General features: G+C 36.7%; 2 protein-coding genes across 2 annotated transcripts; one reads left to right on the top strand and one right to left on the bottom strand.

The window, feature by feature from the left end:
- Nucleotides 1-326: 326 nt before the first annotated feature.
- Nucleotides 327-21,275, bottom strand: LOC121941382 (serine/threonine-protein kinase NIM1). The gene is made up of 5 exons (XM_042484171.2): nucleotides 20,857-21,275; nucleotides 12,359-12,457; nucleotides 8,987-9,292; nucleotides 7,607-7,875; nucleotides 327-4,660 (listed from the first exon to the last, which is right to left on the bottom strand). Exons 2-5 carry the CDS (start codon nucleotides 12,378-12,380, stop codon nucleotides 3,908-3,910), a joined length of 1,350 nt encoding a protein of 449 aa, XP_042340105.1. The 5' UTR covers nucleotides 12,381-12,457; nucleotides 20,857-21,275; the 3' UTR covers nucleotides 327-3,907.
- On the top strand, nucleotides 14,759-17,490 carry pole4 (polymerase (DNA-directed), epsilon 4, accessory subunit). Its single transcript, XM_042484015.2, has 4 exons — nucleotides 14,759-15,139; nucleotides 16,551-16,635; nucleotides 16,933-16,974; nucleotides 17,209-17,490. Exons 1-4 carry the CDS (start codon nucleotides 14,891-14,893, stop codon nucleotides 17,220-17,222), a joined length of 390 nt encoding a protein of 129 aa, XP_042339949.2. The 5' UTR covers nucleotides 14,759-14,890; the 3' UTR covers nucleotides 17,223-17,490.
- Nucleotides 21,276-21,786: the final 511 nt, after the last annotated feature.

Here is a 21,786-nt window from a genome sequence, read left to right on the forward strand (position 1 = left end):
AATAAGACATGACCTGCATTTGCTGCTGCATAAGAGACATGTTGGATCTCGCTCTAATTTTGCCCCATTTAAAGACATTCACACACCATTTCTTGCCTCTCTGGAACATTACACAAACAGTATAAAATGGCTTTAAACATCACCAGTTGCTGATTACTAACGCCATGCACCAATAAATGTTAAAAAAGGTTGGTGGTTCAGTTCTTCACCTAATGGTTTAGGGTAAAAGCAGCAGCATTTATTCACTTCTGCTCGGGTTCAAGAAGTTCAGCAGGGAAGTATAAGCGATCATACAGATGTGGATACAATGACAAAAACACATGATCTATATAATGTCATCTTTTTGTAAGACATCACTTTTTTTATTTGCATTTTTCTTTAAAACAGTCTCCCGGTCATATTGTACTCTCATGCAGTTGCAAAGGATATTGTCCATAAAAGGCAAAGTGGTTACTCTTTCGCAACCATCCAAACTGTGTTTTTATGAACTGGACAGATTTGTCAATCATCCAGAGCTCAAGGCTGCTCTTTCACTGCCAAATGCAATTGCAAACAAATGCTGACTTGTTTTTGGGGTTAATGTCTTGGTTCGGTATGTTAATCCCAGAGGGTAATGAAAGGTAAAGAACATAGTTTGTGTGAATGTGGAAGAAAAGTTGTTAAAAAAATATGGTTACAATTTCTCTTATCACTTTTTAATTTCAATCAGGCAGATTTATGACTGGATTAAAATAAACATGTTTTATGATGAAACAGATTTTATTATCTTTTGCGGCATTTATATGACTTGTTAATAGACAATAAATATTATATGTTAAATAGATTAAAAAACAATTCTTCCCTCATAAATAAAAACTTCTTTGTGATGTCAAAATAAGTGGTGTCTTTTTAAGATTTGGTTTTAGACTGTAAATATTTAGCTAAAGGCAACCTCCTATGTTTAATGAACCTGATTGGCATGTCATGCTCGCCCACTGTTGATCGCCTCAAAGTAAATGATTTACTCTGGTTAAACAACCTGCTTTCCCTCGACAGATCAGTTCAGTTCATTCATCCGTTTGAAATCTGAAATAGGAGCCGCAGAAGGATACTGCTGGTTGTTTGATTTTCATTTCGCTGTCACAAAGAACAGTCTTCTTTGCTCCTTTATCAGTTTAAAGTTGATCCCACAGTCAAAATAATAAATGATGACAATGATTTTCTCACCGGTGATGTTGAGCAAGAACAGATTTCCTAAATAAACAGCGAGACTCCTTCTTGGCACTCACAGGGGCCTTGATAATTTATCCCTGTCTGCTCCTGCCCACACAGTGAGCACACATTCCTGTGTGAAAAGGCTGTGGGCTCAACACTGTATTGCTCTATATGATGCTTATCATGGTGCAAATCACTGATCAGAGATACAGCAGGTGTGTGCAGATTTGGCGTTAAATTTTGAGGTGACGGTAATCAGCAGTGTTACCTGACTCACAGAGGCTGTTGTACCCTTGCGGAGAACTCAAAAACAAGGGGTGAAGAAGAAGTGAAGGAATGTTTTGAGAGTTTGACTTCATAGATTGGAATAAAATAAAGTATCGCTTCCAAAGCAGTCCCGTGTTAAGATTTCACAACTCTGTAGAACCAACAAATGCTTCATGTTACATCGTCAGATCCTTTCCTGAAAGTGCTTGAGATGGCTCCAAAATAAGTTCCTGAAAACTGGCTCAAGGGAGAAAGCTTTTTTAAACTTCGGGGCTTATAAGGAAGCAAGAAATCATTTGAGATCCTGATGAAAATCTCTGTAAACGGTGGAAATCTTGGCTGGATTCATGCACGCAGCAGAAAGAAACAATAATATTGTCCTTTTCGGAGGAAGGATGAAGTGTTTTGAGAGGAAACGGTTTAAAATCATTGCTTGGAAATTGTTTTATTCTGATTAATAAATTTGGCCTTACTTGTTGTTATAATAATTAATACAGAATAGCATGAAGTTCAGGCCAGTATCCACGCAATATTCATTTAGTATTGCCTTAAAACATAACCAAATATTTGCACAATAGTTGACATGGATATCTGCAAGAGGGGATTTCAATTGTGCAAAAACAATCTCTTCAGATCTTTTGTGACTTCACAAAATGTGCATATTTACATTTTTTTAACAAATAACTTAAGTAAATGAAGGCATTTTAGGCATCCTTTTTCTTCAAACACAAAAACCTGGTTTCACCCTTACCAAAAGTGACCAAAAGTCAATCAGTTAATTTAAATAACTACAATGATGCGATCTAGATGCGTCTTGGCTCCTGCCAACTGAGCCGAGACAGCAGGAAGAGAGCAGCTCACAGAGACTGTCCTTGAGCCCTCGAACGACAGCAAAAGATGATCATCTATTTCTTTAAGAAACACTGAATTCACATAATAATACGCTCCATACCACGACAGCATCAAAAATTTAATTGCAAGAAAAATGCCTTTAAACACAGCAACACGCATCCGCCTTTTTTAAAAAAGCTGATGTGAAATCAGGCATTTCAGGCTGCAACAATCCCCAAAACAGCCCTTGAAATCCTGGAGAGACTGACCCATTTTAAGCCAAACAATAATGGTTTTTTTTTCTAAAACTAACCACATATTTTTATAGCCTAGACCTAAAGAGGTAAACCAAAAACCAAAAATTGATTTTCACTCTCAATCTAACTTTATTTTGAAAAGACATGCAGGCATTTAATGAGCAGAAACTGTACATTTCCTGTAAAAATGGAGGTTTTGGATTTTGAAAAGACACAATGCATGTAATTACCGTAAACTGACGTGCTGTCCCTAATACTTAGAGCATCGTAGTGTGACATATAGGGCCACTGACCAAGTGTCAGTATTTGTCAAGTTAGGAGTGAGAATGTGTAGCAACAACACAATTAAGCGCTCTTTAATGCTCAACTTTTGAGACAGACATGGACGGAATCCTCCGTCCGTACTCTGCGGTCATTTTGTCCGTATTTGTGCACGTTTTCTGCACAGATACAGATGTGACAGAGCAGTAACGACGGAGATCGTGGCGGCAGTAAAGCATGTTTCAAGTGAGATACGATCGTAAGAGACAACGAAGATATTCAAAAAATGGTAACATATTGAAAAGACTTCTCTAACCACATGTTGCGATGTATTTAATGGCCTCACGGACCTACAACGCTGCCTCCATTAAATTGTACATTATCATGACCTCCTTCGCTGTCGCCTCATTTGTTGGCTGTGTCCTACCATCAGAAAGGACACATGGAAGTGTGAGGGCTATGACTCTCACAACCTTTGAAACGGACACACATATTTTCGTATGTAAAGGGAGCTTAAATGAGCCTCAAGACGACTGTAAACTGGTTTTACAGTTTTTCTGTTGTTCTGGCCTCATGTGATCCTAATTTTGTTCTGTGCCTAATGGTGTTTTTCCCAGGAAATTTTTAAAAAGTCTCAAGTTTCATTTCAGTTACCCAAGCTTGTCCTCAGTGTTTATCTTATTAGGATTACCTGTAGCTCTGGATTAGTTGGGTAGATTTATACCTGACTGAAAGGGATTGGAAGATGCTGATAGTCATACAGTGATTGATGAATGTTGTGCGTCAGTAAGCTTTTGTTGGTGAATAATTAGAACACAAAGCCATAGCTAATTACTTGAGATGTGCCCTAGCCCCTAAGCCATAATTGACTTACACCGTGGGTCAGAAGAGCCCTCCAACTCCAACCTCAGACTCCTTTTGACATTTCTACATTTCCGCAGTATTGCTCAACAGAACTTGAGTATTTCTCAGCATGTAACAAAACGCCTCGCAGATGAAAGGAGCCTGAAGTGATTGAGGGAGTGTCAGTAAGCGCATGGACGTGTGTTTGTGATAAAGTGCCACAGCTAAAGCAAGTCCAGTCCAAATACTCCTCCTCACAGTAAAACACAGACAGCTGTGGGAGTGTGTTTGTCCACTGGTGTCACAGACCACGGCTTCTGACTCCCGTACTCATCAGGGTGAAGCGCTGAGTAACCCACAGCCTCCACTGACCTCCTCTTCTGCACCCGATGGAGAAGGATCCGGTAGGTCCCCGTCAACGGGCTCCTACAGTCCACGCAGGGATTATTTTGGAAATGGACTGTCACAATACCCAGATCTGACAGCAAGCTCTTCACCTCCTGCTCCTCCACACACAGAGCCTGGTTGTCCTGGGCAAAGTGGGCTGGGGACTGCGTTAACATGACATATGGACCGGGGTACTCAATCCCCTTCAGCCAAGTACTGTTAGTAATCTGTGTGAGAGACGAGCGGTCGACAGGCACAGGCCGCAGCATGCCCTTAATGACCAGCTGGCACGCATCGGGCACATAAGCAGGGATACTGTACGCCCCCTGGAGGATGCAGCGCTTCAGCCTCCCCATGTTGTCCCCGAAGAAGGGCATGGTGGCCGTCACCATGAAGTACAACAGAATACCTAAAGCCCAGGTGTCTGAATAGCGTCCAATGTAACCTTTGTCCTTGAACAGTTCAGGAGCAGCGTATGGGGGTGAGCCGCAGAAGTTGGTGAGGAGGTCATTAGGGCCCGTCTCTGTGCTGAAGCCGAAATCTCCGACCTTGATGCAGTAGCTGGTGGTGTAGAAAATGTTCTCCGCCTTAAGGTCTCTGTGGACGATGTTGTTGTCATGCTGAAATATCACAAGGAATAGGAAATCTCAGAACGGGTTCTGTTTTAACATTTTACATGCACTTTTGAGCAAAGAAACTACTGACAATCACTGAAAATATAGAACAACAATAAGCACTTTTATATTTTCATTGTTATTACTTGTCATTGCTCCAGTTTAACATATTTTAAAGCACTGTACAAATAGCATTCTATCAATTTTTGTTATCATTAGGGACTGTTTGTTATGTATCATGGAGCAGGGTAGCAAAGTACAACTTTAAATGGCTGTATTTTGAATGTATTTTAAATACCCCTTGAACCCTAACTTCTGGGTTTGAAATGTTTTCTTTAAAAATCACCAAAATTGAACTGTAAAAACAGAAATTATTGAAAGATTTTCAGATTCCCACAGTATCTGAAAACATTGTTCCATCATCAAAATCACTTTATTCTACAAGTCTCACTTAAAATGGTTATTTATGTTTTCCCCCAGTCACTCAGGGAGGCTCAAGGAAAAATATTTGTAGCTTTTGGCAGGGCCAATTTAAAAAAAAAAAAGGAAGTCATACCCCAGCCATTCCCTCCTCTGATAAATAAAGTACAGTGGGGGGATATAACTGAGTACATGTACTCAAGTCATGTCTCCGAGTACATATTTGAGGCACTAATAATGGCAATTTCTTCTTTTTTTTTATGCTTTTTACCTCACTAAATTTCTGAGGTCACCTTACTTTTTAACTCCACTACATTCATCTTTCAAGCTACACCCAAAGTTTATTTTCATTGTTGATTATCTGTCAATTATTTTACTGATTAATCAATTAGTTGCTCAAGAACAACTAATTCCTGAAAAAACATTGATCAGTGTTTCCCAAAGCCCTAGATGATTCTCAAATGTCTTGTTTGGATACAACAAGTAGATATTCACTTTACTGTCATAGAGGAAAGAAAACATTCACATTTATGAAGCTGGAATCAGACATTTTTTTCTGTCTTAAAAATTACTCTAACTGATTAATCGATTATCAAATAAGTTGGGGGTTAATTGAATAATTAACAACTAATTAATTAATAATTTCGGCTCTTTTTATCTTAAATTTGTAGTTACTACTTACTTTCCAGTTAAGATTTGACATGAAAAACATTTTGTAAACTTATTAAGTACAATATGTTGTTAAACGTTACACTAGTAAAATAAAAAAGTCAAGAACAAAATAACTGTAATTTTTTTCCTTTCTGGTCCCATTATAATCTCACGGCCAGTTACATTCATCTTGAGACTCTTTGGAGGGGTCTGACCCTGAGATCGGCGGTTTTAGAATAGATTTTAAAATCCAATTATTGGTGTCTTTTCTCTTAAAGGATTAGTGCCTGAAGACTTGTCAGACATGGTCTTAGCGTATGCTCCCCCGGATCACTCAGGTCCTCTGACACTAGCCTTTTAGGTGTTCCTGGGTGAGGACAAAATTATACAGGCAGCCGGTATTTAGTGTAATAGTCTGCCGGAAGAGCTGAGGGCATCACAGTCTTTCAAAAAGGGAATTCTCTTAATGTTAAATTTTAATTCTTTTGACAAGTATTGTTCATTTTTTTGCATCTACACCCTCCTATTTCCTATTTTATATTTTCCTTATATAGCCTTTTTATCCATTGTATTACTGTATTGTCCTTGATTTTATATATTTTTTTATTGTTTTGCTGTATTTTTGTACTTTTATTATATTGTTGTATATTTATTGTATTGTTAAGCACCTTGTTTTGCAATTTTGCATGAAAGGTGCTGTATAGATAAATAAAGTTGCAGAGAAAGAGAAGGGGGGGGGGGGGGGGCAGCACTAATACATTTAACTTTTGACAATTCAAACATAATTTACTGAAAATACTTCTGTACTTTTACTTAAGATTTTCTGATTTTATTTTAACATTTTTGTTCTGGTATTTTTACTTAGGTTGATCTGTGTTCTTTCTCCAACTATAGACAACAACTCTCATTACAGATGCTCTCTGACAACAAGTCTTAAATGGTTGTGCGATGTTGTAAAATGTTTGTTTGCAGAAGTAATCTGAAGTAATCTTACTATCAAAGACAAAACAAGATTAATTTTGTTATTCTGAATAAAAGTCCTGAGTAATATGGCGCTATGGTAGCTTCAGGGTCTATTGTAATTAAAACATTCCTGATTTAAGGCTGACTGAGAACCATTTGTTACTTGTCTTATCCCCTTCACTTCCTGTCACCTCTCTACTGGCCACTATAAAAGTAAAGGCAACCCCCCCCCCCAAAAAAAACACCTATAAATCTATGCATGTAAATAAACGTATAATTAATAAAGTTAAAACATTGATAGACTGAGCCTTTAAACAGTTAACATTTGAAACCTGGATCAACATCACTTTTCTTGTGCTGTTCTCAGACACCTTTCCCAAGTATTTAAACCTCTGGACCCTGAACTAATTGCTTTAATTTCTTTCAAAGGCATGTGGGACAAGGCAGCTTGGCAGGAAACGTCTCGCAAATTGCAAGAAATTAGTAGATTTTGAAAAATATTTTTCCAAAGAAAAATGTCCAAAGAACTTAATATAGTAATTGTATATTTTAAATTATTTCTACAGAATTATTATTATAATTATTGTTGTTGTTGTTATTAATATTATTATTACTATTTTAAGCAGTTTTTTTTAGGTCATTGTCTTGATTTTTTTATTTTCCCTTTATGCTGTTGTTTTGTTTTGTTTTATTTTTGTTGTTGCAATTTTTTAGGTTAGCTTTCTTTCCTGTTTTACTAATTTCTCACTAATTTCTAAGACTTTTCTTCTTAAGTTGCTTAGTAAATTGATGCAGCTCTAACTCAATTTGATCAAGTAAATCATGTGAACCATGAATGCGTCACATTTCCATGATATGAGGAACAGACTGAGTACAACTGTGCAGTCGATGATGATTAAGGCCGACACTGGAGCTCACCATGTGTTTAACAGCAGAGACAATTTGTGCAAAGACCAGCTTGGATTCCAGGTCGTTGAGTTTGCCTCTGCCGGTGACTCGGGAGAACAAGTCTCCGCTGCTGCCGTACTCCATCACCAGGTACAGCTTCCTGCTGGTCTCCATCACCTCGTACAGTCGCACAATGTTGGGATGGCACAGCTTCTCCATGCAGCTGATCTCTGAGGACATCATCGGGTGGCTCCTCTTGTCCAGCCGCAGCTTGTCCATGATTTTGACAGCGACTCTCTCTGAGACAGAAGAGGAGGGGGGGGATTACATGTCAGTGAAGGGTTTAGAGAGGGTCTAACACGGTGGCAGGTCAAAATGAGGACATACGTACTTAAGAGATTTCAACACATGAGATTGTTACATGCACACGAGAAGAAGAGGACAGGGAATGTGTTTTTGGCTTCTCTTTAATTGGAAGATTGTGGCAATATTATTTTAAGGTATGGCAAAAATGTGGCTACGAACCAAGAACCCCCTGACTGTTCGACTGTAACTCACAAGGCAGTTCAGCAAAAAAAAAAAAAAAATGCACTGCAGGGGTCGGGGAAAATCTGATGTGATCAGAAAGGCTTATTCAGGAGGGGGCCAGTTTACTGACATGGGCATTACTCACAAACCCTTAATATTATTCATATGTCAAACTGTGTACATAACAGAAAAGGCTAAACTGTGGCTGCCCCAGGACAGCAGGCAATGTGCTTCCAGTTGGATTAAAGATTCATTATCTTTAGACCAAAACATCAATTAACCATCAGCCCCCTTGGTATCCATAAGCTCAACACACAAACCCAAAATACACCTTTCTGGTTCCAGGTCTTGGTGATACTGAGAAATATTTAATGAGGCATAAACTGGAAAAAAAGGTTTTTTGTTGCCCATTATTTGTTTTTTCTACCATTTTAGGGCTGCCCCTGAAAATCAAGAGATCAGTCTGAGGCCTGAAAGTAGAGCTGTCATTTGTTTTGTTTTTCTGTTTGTTTTTTTTTTGTCAGTGTGCAGTGAAGGCCTATTATATAATTTGGTGTTTAGGCTCTTTTTTGTAGTGTGGGAAAAAAATGTAAACCAATGTCACAAATAAAAATATGGATTAAAAAAAACATGATTGAAATTGATGAAAGACTTGACCTATTGGATATAACAGCGTAAATTCTTAGTTTTTACTGTTGTGTTTGGCATGAATTTCTGTAATAAAATTAGCTTGAGTCACAGGTCTCTGTAGCTTTGTGCTTTCAAACAATGTACAGTTTGCAAAGGCAGTGTGAGGACTGATAAAAAATGTTTGCTAAGAGCTAAAAGAGAAACAATGAATAAATGAGGATACGGCTACATAAATAACTGATGATTCCTGACCTTTTGTTAAGGCGTGGATGCCCAACCTGACCGTGGAGAAATTCCCCTGCCCGACCTCTCCACGCAGCTCATAGAAGCCAACTCTTCGACCGAGCATCAGTTCGTTGACCACCCTTTCGTTGTGGGCCATGTCGTAGACGACCCTCTCAAACGGTGTCTGCTTCATTCTCTCTTCTTCGGTCAGTTGTGGGATGGCGGATACAGCAGCGGGGGCTGGGGTCTTTGGGGCTGTCTTTTCCAACACTGGAGCCTCATCTTTGGATTTTTTGCTCCCTTTCTGCTTTGGCCACAAGCGTGCTTTGATGGCTTGGAAAGAAATTTAAGAAACTTTTAAGAACCAAAAAAGAGAATTTCAAAGCCGTGGTTTCTTTGCAGAGTCCTGTAAAAATGAGTCGGCAACACTGTGTGAAAGGAGTATATAGATCCAGTTTCACATAACAGTATTAAACAACAGTGGCGCCCCTAGAAATTGTTCGTAGGGGGGTCCAGATGGGGCCACTGAAAAATTTGGGGTAACACAAAGCAATTGGCTTATGCTGTTGAAGTATAGAGGCTAGTTAAAAACTATGTCAGCCTGTTAGTGTTAGTAATTGCTGATGTGTACAGACTTATACCAGTACAGTTAACATTTTCACTTCAACAACAATCTTATTTTAATGTGTTATGCATCTTTACATGAGCTAGCTGATTCATTCTTCAAATAAGCTGGCTGTCCTTTTCTTTAAAAAGACAAATATACAGCTTTCATTTGAAAGATTACATAAAACATCAGAATAACTTTTCAGAACTGCTTTAAATGTGTGAATAACATTGTGTGTATTTTGGTGCACTCTATTTTATGACCTTTCATGACTTATATAAAGTATGTAAAGTGTATTTGAGAGCTATGAAACTCTACAATTAAAATGTTTTATTATTATAGTTATTATTTACATTGGAAAGGAATAAAACACTTACTGGGAACAAGCCTTCTCAAGTTTAGAGGAGACTCTTGGGTACCCACAGAACCCTTTTACAGTTCAAGGGACCCCTTTGAAAATAGACACGCCAGTTGTTAATATACCAAAATTTAGCCTAGCTTTAGAGCATTATTAAGCCCCATGGTTGGTACCAATGGATGCGTTGTCTATTTTCACAAGATGCCACTTCCTTGAAAAATGCTGTCTTGAAAAATGAGGCAGTAATTGTATTGGGGGCCCAGCCCCCCACTGGTTACTGGGACACTGATAAACAGCAGTAATATCAGGATAAATATACTTTCTATTCAGTAATCGGTACTGCTAACACTACTTTCATTGGAAGAAAAAGCCAGGTTATTTTTGTACCGGACCAAGAAGTCTTACTGAGGTCAATGTGTGGCTGTTCTATGTAGAGAGCATCTGTAATTAGATTGACCTCCATGTAAATTTACTTTAGCCGGCATGTTGTAAAACGTCTGGCCTCTTTCGCAACAGTCCTAACCTGGTTTTATCCCTAGCTGTGCTTCATTTATAAGTTGTTGGTGTCTATTATAAGATGGATGATAATAATAACTGATAATGTTGATTTTAAAATCTTTGCAAATATACTAATTTCATTTTATTTTTTTGTTTTTTTATGGCATACAGTGTACGGATGAACTGACATTAAATCTATTCTCAGGATTTACGGTGAGCGGTCATTAGCATTTTATTTGACAAAGACTTCACACATATTTGTGGTTGTGTTGTTGGGACTGGCACTTTATCAGCCCTGAAGACAGATGCTGATATCATCAGTTTTAACATGTTTGCTTTCATTTTTAATTATGAACAAAAGCAGGATGTGTTGAGCTTTCCTGTTTTTTTTAATGTTCTGGGAATACGTTCTTATTCTCTGCACATACTTCTCAAGTCTCAACATGTTTCTTTTATCAACTGGCCAAAATGTTCATGTTTTCCCATCAGGACAGTAGCTTGACTTTTTATTTATATCCTGTGTCTTTTGTTTTCACAGGAAACTACTGATTAAGGTTTCAACATTACACAATGAGCAGTGACCAGCAGGGTCAGACTAACTTGTTCATCTGTCATGGCTGAAAGGTCATGTGGGCATCTCATGAGGCAAATACAACCTATTCAGATGACAGCACGTGTGGGAAAATGGGTTACTGAGCTTAATGAAGTAGACAAAGGTTACTGACAATGATAACTGATATTAAGATCCTGTAAATCTATAGTGTAGTGAAACTGCTCCGCCTCCTGGTCACTGCGTGCTAAATTTAGCCCCTGGTAGGCTTAAAGTGACTGGGATTACAGCTTCTTTTAGAAACCGTATTAGTGGGTCTCGTCAGTTTGAAATGGATAGAATTAGACTATGAAATAATTTCAAACTAAACTTTTTTGCTATACTTTTGCTATTGCTGCACTTTCTTGTACTGTGTTAATATGCTCTATTGTGTAAATGTTACTGTTTCTTTTCTTTTTTTTAATCAGGAAACACTTTACATTTACATTCAGCAAATTATGTAGATAAAACTGATTTGGCAAATTTGAAACAATTTTAGGCTAAATATGTCTGTAGCTACACAGCCATTCTGCAGTTTAAATGAGCTATAAATATAAAATACTCATTGTAAGGTGGTAAAAATGTACTGGCAGTAGTGACAGTTGATAAATATTTCACTAGTGCCTTACAGATTGATTAAAAGCCATTCATGGGAAGTATTTTTGGGTTGCCAGGTTATGAAGAATACTTTTGGCTGATGTTTATCCTTCCTTTTTGCTAAAAGTGCAGTATCTTGGTAAACCATAACTTTATGATAATATCAGATTTCACTTTCTAATAAGCTGCCATCTTTACCTCAAGGGTTTACAATAGACCTTTTATACAGCAGACATTTAGACTTGCTCTTGTAGAAAAAGCACAGGTGTCACTGATGGCGTTATAAACAACTGCATTTCATCGAGGTGGGCGAGTTTCAGGGTGACGGGACTGTGCATGCTAACTCACCGTCACAGTTTACTGGAACATTTAGTGGAGCTGAGCCACTGTTAACAAAATCAATTTCATATGTGAAAGTCCAAATGAATGCCAAGAAAAACAGCTGTTATCCACATTACTGTTGAATTTATAAACAAAAACATTTGTGATGCTGAAGGACCAATACGATTCATTCATTCATGATTTGGTAACGTCAAAGTTCTTGTATTTAATGGCCAATAACTGATTAATAAAGCATAAGTTAATTTATTTGCCATTAACGAAGCCATGAATTTCAGATTATAAACTCTTTATGAAGAGTGCCTTACTAGAAAGTGATATTGGCATTTTTAAACAATACTTTCTGAAAACATTTCCACAAATCCATTGAGACAGAAATATTAGAAAAGTATACAAAGCAGATGCATTTACCTGGGAGCTGCGGGTCCTTCATGTCTGTCCCTCAGGCTCACCTGGCTGCGACTGAATATGTGAATGGAGCCTCCGAGGACTAAATCGCTCCTCACAATCCTATTAACACAGTGTATTAGTGGACTGCTCATTGGGTTATCTGACACACACGAAAACAATGGAAATGCTGTATAAACACTTCTAGAGAATAAACTCATCACCACTCAAAGTAATGTCCATACTGAATAACTGGTGGGAATTAATAGATGTACGCTATAAGATAAATGTACACCTATAGTACATTAAGTGTAAACCTTTTTGTGAAACATACAAGTGGAGACACACTCTCACAGGCACAGAAACATATCCAGATGTACTCATTAATCACATTTATTTTATTTTCACTGACTGTCCATTTGTTTGTATTACTACTACTACCACAAATATTGACTCAAACACTTTTTTTGCCTAAACCATCTCCATGCAGCTACTTCCCCACAGTAATAATAAACAGCTTCTCCATGCACATTCAGTTAATCTCTCTTTCAATTTTCTGTTATTCACCTGTGCCGACCCCCCCTTCCTATCTATATTTGACCTGTTTCTTTGTTAATGAAGTTTTATTTTTAAAATTGTATTTAAAAGATGTGAAAGTCTAAAAATTATTATTATAATTATTATTACTAGCCTATTATTAAATCTGTCTTAAATGTTTAGCATGAAGTGAAGCCACAATCATATAACAAATATCAACTATGAATTAATTTATTTAAACATTACACATATAAGCACTAAATATAAGGGTAAATAAGGGAGCTCCCTGTATTTCAACAAGTTAGAAGATAATTAGTTTAAAGGAGGGAAAAAAGAAAACCTAAGGTAAAGAGGTTATTTCATTAATTAATCTCAATACTTTGGGTCCTTGCTGCTTCTTTGTTTAGCTAATCTAACCCTCAGGGGGTCTCAGGGTGCTGTGATCATTTTGGGAATGACTAAGCAGTATTTTCAGACTCACCTCACTTTTTTGTATTCAACTTAAGTTCAGCTCTTATAATATATATGTAGTATGTATTTCATGAATATTCTTGAATTCCTGTCTTTTTATAACAAGTAAATGACGCTTGTGTTAAAAAAACAACAACAAAAAAACATGGCCTTACACATTGTGATGATTTTTTTTAGGTATCCTGAGATGATTCTGTTAAGTCTTAGGGATGTAAGAAGCTCAGACACTTTCATCTGCTTAAGGTGGACAATTAACCCTTTAACACCTGAACCGTCGTCAGTTTTCTTGTGCTGCGTTCTGATGCATTTTACAAGCATTAAGACCTCTGAAACTTGGGGGGAAAAAAAAGATTTCTTAAAAAAAAGAAAAGGTGATGAGCAACTTGCCATAAGGTGCCCTGCAAACTGCAAGAAGTAATAAGGGATTAAATCTGTTTGGTCGTTTGTTTTTTAAAAGGAGAGATGAAATTATTGGCAGTATATTTTAAAAATAGGGGACATTTTCAGAAAATATAATAATATTTACATGTTTAAAATGATGTCACGGAAATATGTACACATTTGTATATTAGCACTTTTTTCAAGTAATCCCTTTCAATTTTATTCTTGTTTTTTTATTATTGTATTTGTGCTAATTGTCAGGCCATTTTCCCTTTTTATTGATGTCTTTTCCAATAATATTTCATGCTAATTTTGAGTAATTTCTTGTCAAGTTTCAAGTTGACTAACAAAAAATAAAAAATAAAAAACACTAATTTGCTCAGGTTTGTAAGGGAGTTAAAGAGCTAAAGACTTAACATAACAGTGTAATGTAGATGTGATCAAGATGGTGAATATACAGAGAATTTAGAGAATTAGCTTTGGCATTTCCACGGGAGTTGCTGAACACCAAAACAGGGCTAGAAGTCGAGTTAATATTGAACTTACATCCTTTGGGGAACCAGAAACATGATTCCTAAAGAATGCTTGTTCTGCTCAAAGTCTGCAAGATATGCAAAAAAATGTTAATTGTTTACCATATTAACTAAACTTTATGAAGGTAAAACATGACACGGTTGTGTTTACAGTTTGTTTCGACTGCCCCCAAGTGGAAAGAAAGGTTTCAGAAAGTGAGTAAATTTAGATTTTATCCACTTAAATTTATTACCGGTTAAAGTAAGACGATAACATTCCTAATCCACTGTCTTCTTTTCAAAATAAATTAAAATATCAGATTCATTCACGCCACCCAAATCAGCAATACCTTTGTGACATTTCTTCACTATATAATCGTCAGGGAACTTGTTTTGATTGACGTTCGCTTTTATCCAATAGCCATACGTTGGCTCACATTCTGGCCAATCACAGACCACGATTAGTTGGCGGGAGAGGAAAAGGCGGGACTTTAGAGTACCTGGCTGACGAATCAGCGCGGGCTTCTCCCCGAAGGACCGGAAGCACATGCAGGCGCGCTGTTAGTGATGTTGTTGTCATCTGTGACATGTTGCTAGAAAACGGTGGTGATTTGTGTGTTTTTTGAAGTAATACGACCGTGTAAGAAAACAGAGAATGGCAGCAACAGTGGCTACACCCGTCACCCCGGCAGAGCACGACCCTGACCGGTGTGGGAGTGAGGAGGAGAGCCGCGGGGCCGAGGCGGAGGAGGAGGGCAGCCAGCAGCAGACAGGCCCCGCGGCCGCCGCGAGCCACAGCCGCCTGTCCAAACTGCCGCTGGCCCGCATTAAGGCGCTCATGAAGACCGACCCAGACGTGTCACTCGCCAGCCAGGAGTCTGTGTTCATCATCGCTAAAGCCACGGTAATTAAAAACAAACAAACAAAAAAAAATAACACAGAATTACTCCCGAGTACTCACAGTGTGATACTACTTAGATCTGATATCAAGCTAGCCAGTTAGTATATTTTCAGTCTGACTTAGCAGTATAAAAAATATCTGTAATATGTAACGATGGGATCGGTAGAGTTTGCAAAAAAAACCTGAAACCCTTTGAAACTTGAGCAAATTGGCTTGATTTCTTTCAAGAGCATGGGAAGGAGGCAATTAGCAATTTAGGAAAAAATGACCCCAAATGTTACAAAAAAAAAAAAAAACTGGTACAAGAAATATACCTTGAAATTAGCCAATAAATAAATAACTTAACCTAACAACAAACCAAATTGTAACAAAGAAAGAAAAAAACAGACAAGGAAATGACCTGGAAAAAAAGGTGCTTGAAAATCAAAATTATGCTGATTAATTAAATAATAATTCTGTAAAAATATTATAAGTATATAATAAAGATAATTCTTTTTCTCTATCTCTTTTTATCTTAATTATTTTTTTTAAACTTTTTTTTTTTTTTTACCATATTTTAGCTTTCAAAAACCAGGATCTCTTTATCTCTTGTATTGCGTTTAGACATCTTTCAGAAGTATTTAAACTTTTGAACCCTAAACAAATTGGTGCAATTTTTTCACAAATGGGAGAAAGGCAATCAGCAACTTGGCAAGAAAAGTTCCATATATTGCAAGAAATTGGAAGACTTATGAAATTATTTAAAAAAAAAATAAAATAAAATAAAAATAAAATAATAATAATAACAATTAAAAACCTTGTCTAAACCTTAAAAAAATGTCTTTGGGGAAAAAAAAGCTAGGGAAAAACTATATTTATAATTATCACAATTACACATTTACACTTTTTTAAATAAAATTCTGAGAGAGAATTATAATTTTTAAGCACTTTTTCCACATCATTGCTTTGTTTATTTTTTTTTTAACTTTTTTGTTTCTTTTCTCTTTTTTGTTATTGTTAATTTTTAAGTACTTTTCTGATACTTTATGCCATTTTCTTTTTCTTATGTTATGTTACTCATTGCCTCCTCCCTATTTCTTGTAAGAAGGAACCTCCTCTGCTCAATGCAAGCAGTGTGTAGGAATTTACATTTTTTTAAGTCTTTAGATTTCTAACTAAATAGGCAGAACGAATATAACAAGGTACAACAGGCAAATAAGTTTTTCCTATAACTGACAAAAAAAGAAATCAAGTCAGGAATGTCAAATATCCTTTATAAAATCAGGTTCCATCTCCTTTGGGTTCATTTGGGTTCAGGTCCATGTTGAGATAGATAGCAAAATGTCTTTTAATGACAATATATACAGCGTACAATTACATCAGTTATTTCTATTAGTTAGAAATGACAATACATAAATGCATTTCTCTCTTCCAGGAGTTGTTTGTTGAGATGATTGCCAAAGATTCCCTGGTGTACGCCCAGCAGGGGAAGCGGAAAACTTTGCAAAGAAAAGACCTGGGTAAGTGCTTTTAAGAAATTCTGAGTGCAGTTTGCAAATACACACAGTCCGTGGGCTAAAAAATGTTTTTGGTGTTATTGTACTTCAGCTGATGGACTCAGACCAGGTTGTGACAGTTTAGATTAGAGTGTTAAAATATAAATGATTTCTCACTTGAGTTGATATTGTGCTGATTGTAGAGAGAGGAGATTGTTTTAATGTTAAGTTGGATGTTGACAAACCTATATTTTATAGCACAGCTTTGTTTTGATCTGTTTTTAATCTTTCATTTCTCTTCTCTTTTTTTTATCTCCACAGACAACGCAATAGAGGCCATAGATGAATTTGCATTTCTTGAAGGTAAGTCTTGCCAGGACTTAAAAGTTTGCATTTTTTATGCCTGAATTCAGTTAAATTCACCAGTTTCAACTTGAATAAACTTCCCACATGTAAAATAAGAATATCAACTATATAACATACAGCACGCTTATGCACACATGTGCAAATGTTACATAGACTTCATTGACCACATTTCTTTATTATTTTTTTATATCAGTATTCTTTGTTCTGATTTGTCTTTACTTTTCCCTGCAGGCACACTCGATTAAACGCTGCTTCAGAAGACGAGAACATTGAATATCCACAACCATCCAAGAAATATTGTATTACAGGGACACAATTTGTTTGTTTTGAACATCCTTCTACTATACTTTTTTAAGTCAAACTCTCAAATTGGATATTTATAAATGCTTTTCTACAATGTGCCATTAAGATTTTTCATACTTAACTTTGAGGAATTCAGTGGGAATGTGTACATTTTTTGTAAATATTTGTGAAATACTACTGTACAATTGAATAAATGTAAGTTTTAAACAACTTGTTTCTGTCAGAATGAGTCCATCTTCATCAGTTTGTCACATCAGGATTTGCAATATAAACATTATTATTCCATCTGTGAAGTACCAGTTCTTAAGGGTTGCAGATTTTCCACACTGACAAAAAACATAGACAGATCAAATTTAAATGTATTATTACATAAAACAAAAAAGAAGAGGAAGACTATCTGCTGCACACTTTTAAACCCAATGTAACAATTAGTATTAAGTCCCAGGCTGAACTGGGTTGATGATTCAGTCTGGGAATCTTGTTGCCATATCAGTTTTTTAAAAACAGTGCATCAGTTTGGGGAGGGTAATTGTGAAATTATGATGTGCTGGGGATGGCATAGCTTGCTTTTTTTTACTACTTTCCTCTGAAGCTCCCTGTCTTTTTCTTTTGCCAATTTTGTTGAATTAAATGCAGCAGCTCACACACACCCTCAGAAAAAATAATCTGGAGTTTTATGGGAGTGGGCGCCAAATAAACTTTTGATCAGATTATCAAAAGATATGAGAGGCATATAAAGTGTGGCTGTCTTGCTCAGTAAAAACGGCATTATAGAGCTCATCGGGCTGAGGGGTAGCTTCTCCTGTTTAATGTCACATTAACCATCATCAAAGATGGATGAAAGTGTAGCTCCAAACTTTGACAGTAACTGCCTCATATTTAATTTATTCTGAAATATATTATGCTTCCACTCAATCAAACAGCTTGCAAATACGAAAAAAATGCAGGCGAGATATTACTAGAGAGATACAAGCAATGCTCACATTCACTCAGTTGGGAAACCACGTATTTATACATTATAACGTTGTTTATCTTCCTCCTGTCTTCCTAAAAAGCTCAGGTGGATCATTGTTAACATTTTACACCTAAGTGTGTCAACACCTCTGTCCAAGGTGCTGATCCTGGACCTCCAGGGATGCAGGAGCTGTCCAGGGTACTGCCCTTGTTGACATGTTTAACTCTTTGAAACCTGAGCAAATTTGTTTGAATTCTTTAAAAAACATGGGGAGAAGGCAATAAGCAACTTAAAAAGACATGGCCCCAAAATTAGCAAGTAATAAGTAAGGTTACAAGAAAATCCAGAAAGAAAGAAAGAGTGAAGTGAAGTGAAGTTAAAAAAAAAAAAAAAAATGACCCCAGAAAAAAAGCTAAAAATATATATATATATTTTTTTTTCCTTTTTTCTAACACATTTAAATATATGTAATTTGAGGTTTATTTCTTGCCAAGTTGGTCATTGCCTTTTCTGTTATGTTTTTTAAAAAGAAATCAAGCAAGTTTGCTCAAGGTCCAAAGGGTTAAATAGCTTGTAAAAGGCGTACATGGAATCACAGGGTTTAATCTTAACTGGATTTGCTGAGGTAAACTGATTTTTTTTGTGGGAAAATTGGTGGTAAATTCTGCTTTTCTTGTTTGTTTATTCTGTTATTTCAGGGCATCACTATGATGTTTTTTTTTTTCATCTTGGTCATCTCAATGCTAATTTGTCACTGTTACCTATTTTTACAGATTTAAATAGGCTGTTTCACATATGAATTGGGACAAAAGTACATAGACATTAATCATGTCAGTCTTTTTAAAAGAAGATGACATTGTAAGGTTGCCTGGGTTATTTTGCATTGCTGAAAGTTGGAGGGGCCCTGAGGGAGTTTACATCCCTGGTTACAGAATTTTTTACTCTGTCATATATATATATATATTATAAAAGAGTAAAAATTTCAGATGACGATATACCATATGATGTTTGTTTTTTAACATTAACATAATAACAAAATATTTGATACTGATCCTTTAAATTTGGTTGTTAAAGAATTGTGACTACAATATGTACAAAGTGGGAAATAAGTTTGTAAATACATTAAGGTTAGTTTTTACTGTTAGACAAACTATTTTATGGCAAAATCAAATGACTATAACAACTATTTCTTTTTGATTATTCAATGCACAGCCCTATGATTTTGCCAGTCTGACTAATTGATAACAGAGAGTTATGGCCAAATAATAATGACAACTGTGACACTTTTGGCATGTTTAATGATAGTCACACCACATTAACCAGGCATTAGTAAGGCATATTATTTCTCATTCACCATACTTTGAACAAGTATCAGGATGCAATCATTGCATATGGCATAAACCACCCCAGCATAATTTGGGAATGATACCAGTCGGGATATTTTCCCACTATGATCTATCCATCTGAAATGACAATGTGTATGTGATTACCCAAAATAGTTTTACTGTAAATTAAAACACTGACTGGAGTCTGCAAATAATGTTTCATCAGCCTTGAGGGGTAACTTACAGTCGGTAATTTCATTCATGTTAACAACTACTAAATCCCAGAGCTTTCAACATTTTTCATACAGTCTTCATTATTTTATAGAGGAACTTGGTTAGGACTGGTCAGTCACATACAAGACTGCATATACCACTGTAGTAGGAGTGATCAGTCACCACCTGACCACTCCTGCAGCAGTGGCATTTGCTATTTGATCAGCAGTTGTATATTAATTTACTCCCCAGGCTAATGTAACATTATTTGCAGACTCCAGACAATGTTTTAATTTACAGTAAAACTACATTAGCTGTAATCAGTACATACCATCATTTCCGATAGATCATAGTGAGAAAATATATCTCGACATCTATCATTCCTACATTATGCCTGCTGGTACCAAATGGCTTATGCCACATGACAGTTACTCATTGTAATTATTTATTATGAATAGGCTAATAAAAAGATATGCCATATTTATGACTGGTTAATGGGATGCGACATGGCCGATTAAATGATGTACAGTGTGATTGTGTTGATGTCACACATGCCAAAAATGACACAATAATTACTGTGGCTCTTCTGTCTGTTAACAATCAGTCAGACTGACTTTTTGTTTTTGGTTTTTGTTTTTTTGTTTTTTTTTTTATGGTGTGTAGGCCTACCACCAGACCTTAAAAAAATCTAGGGAAAACAGTGGGCATCTTAGCCCCATTAAATGTCCATGTACACATTAGTAGAACAACAAAAGCAACATGACTCCATTTTTTCCAACAGGAAATAAATCAGAAAAAGACAAAAAATACCACCAACAAATAAAAACTCTGTGGACACTAGTGGTTGTTGCAAACAGTAGCCTAGCATTGAGCTACGTGAATTAGGCTAAATAAGCCAACCCCACACATTTTGTAGCATCAAAATATATCCTAACCATCACAAGACAGACAACACGGAGCTGTTTAAACTTTAACTGCAGCAACACAAACACGTTACAGCAAAGAGGAGCAAAAGGAGAGACTGTAGGCTACTCAACGTTGCCTGTAGTTGTTGTTAAAATCATTTTGAGTTGTTGCACTCACCTGTATCTCCACGCGAAGTCCCCCGTTTAGTCTGCGCTTTGTCAAACTTCTCTGCTCGTTCATTTTAAAGCCTAACGTGAATATAACAGTCCACTCGTCCTTTTTGTGCCGCTGCGCCCCACAAAGTTTTCCAAAATGTTGAGCTGACAGTCCGTTGAATGTAAAATCCCTCGAGTCAAAGCTCTGACGGACGCACGGGGACTTTAGCATGTTAAGCTAGCACCTGCGGCTGCGTCACGCAGCGTCACAGATGTGTTGTTGGTCACGAGCGTACACGGCACGTTGAACAGTGAATGGGTCAATAATTAAGGTAGACGCAACCTTTCTTAGAGCTATGTCCAGGCACAGTAACGCTAACCATAACTTACACGTTAGCAAACCTTATTTGATTTAGTCGTTGCATTTGAAATATTCGCTACATGGATGTATTAGACCGGATGCGACTGCCACCCCCTGGTGGTGCGGCCTATATAAATGATACATTTAAACGTAGACAAAGATAGGCCTACATGAGAAATAGTAGACCGACTTTAAGTAAAATTACATATTTCCACAACTACAAAGAAGTACAAGTACACAAAACGACTTAAAGGAGCGAGAGCAAATGTATTAAATTATCTTAAACCCTGCTTTCAACTTAATTTGTTTCGAGCAGCCTAAAGTTTAAAGGCCTATGTGAGTATTAGTACACAGAAATCACCTTGGTTAAGAACATAAACTTAAAAGAAGCCTGCTGCAGATGGTTGATGTACTGCAGTGATTATTTAGAGCTCCTTTTTCCACTGGTGGTGGATCTGAAGTATTTGAAGTAAAACTAATCATTAACTGTGGTGGCTGCTGCAGCAACATTACCACCTAGTGGATATTTTTAATGTACTACATTAGCAGGGGTAGCTGCTTTATTGCTAGAAAAAGATTTCAGTTTTTGTA

This window comes from Plectropomus leopardus, chromosome 5 (genome assembly GCF_026936395.1).
Source record: "Plectropomus leopardus strain MGB_pleo_1.0 chromosome 5, ASM2693639v1, whole genome shotgun sequence".
Classification (NCBI taxonomy): Eukaryota; Metazoa; Chordata; class Actinopteri; order Perciformes; family Serranidae; genus Plectropomus; species Plectropomus leopardus.

Excerpts from the sequence above, each read along its gene's own strand:
- LOC121941382 (XM_042484171.2), bottom strand. The coding sequence starts at position 12,380 with ATGAAGGACCCGCAGCTCCCAG. Across the intron at positions 9,293-12,358 it reads GAAGGACCCGCAGCTCCCAG|CCATCAAAGCACGCTTGTGG; the intron begins GTAAATGCATCT and ends TTTCTTTCCAAG. Across the intron at positions 4,661-7,606 it reads TCTCTGCTGTTAAACACATG|CATGACAACAACATCGTCCA; the intron begins GTGAGCTCCAGT and ends GTGATATTTCAG.
- pole4 (XM_042484015.2), top strand. The coding sequence starts at position 14,891 with ATGGCAGCAACAGTGGCTACACCCGTCACCCCGGCAGAGCACGACCCT. Across the intron at positions 15,140-16,550 it reads TCATCATCGCTAAAGCCACG|GAGTTGTTTGTTGAGATGAT; the intron begins GTAATTAAAAAC and ends TCTCTCTTCCAG. Across the intron at positions 16,636-16,932 it reads TTTGCAAAGAAAAGACCTGG|ACAACGCAATAGAGGCCATA; the intron begins GTAAGTGCTTTT and ends TTATCTCCACAG.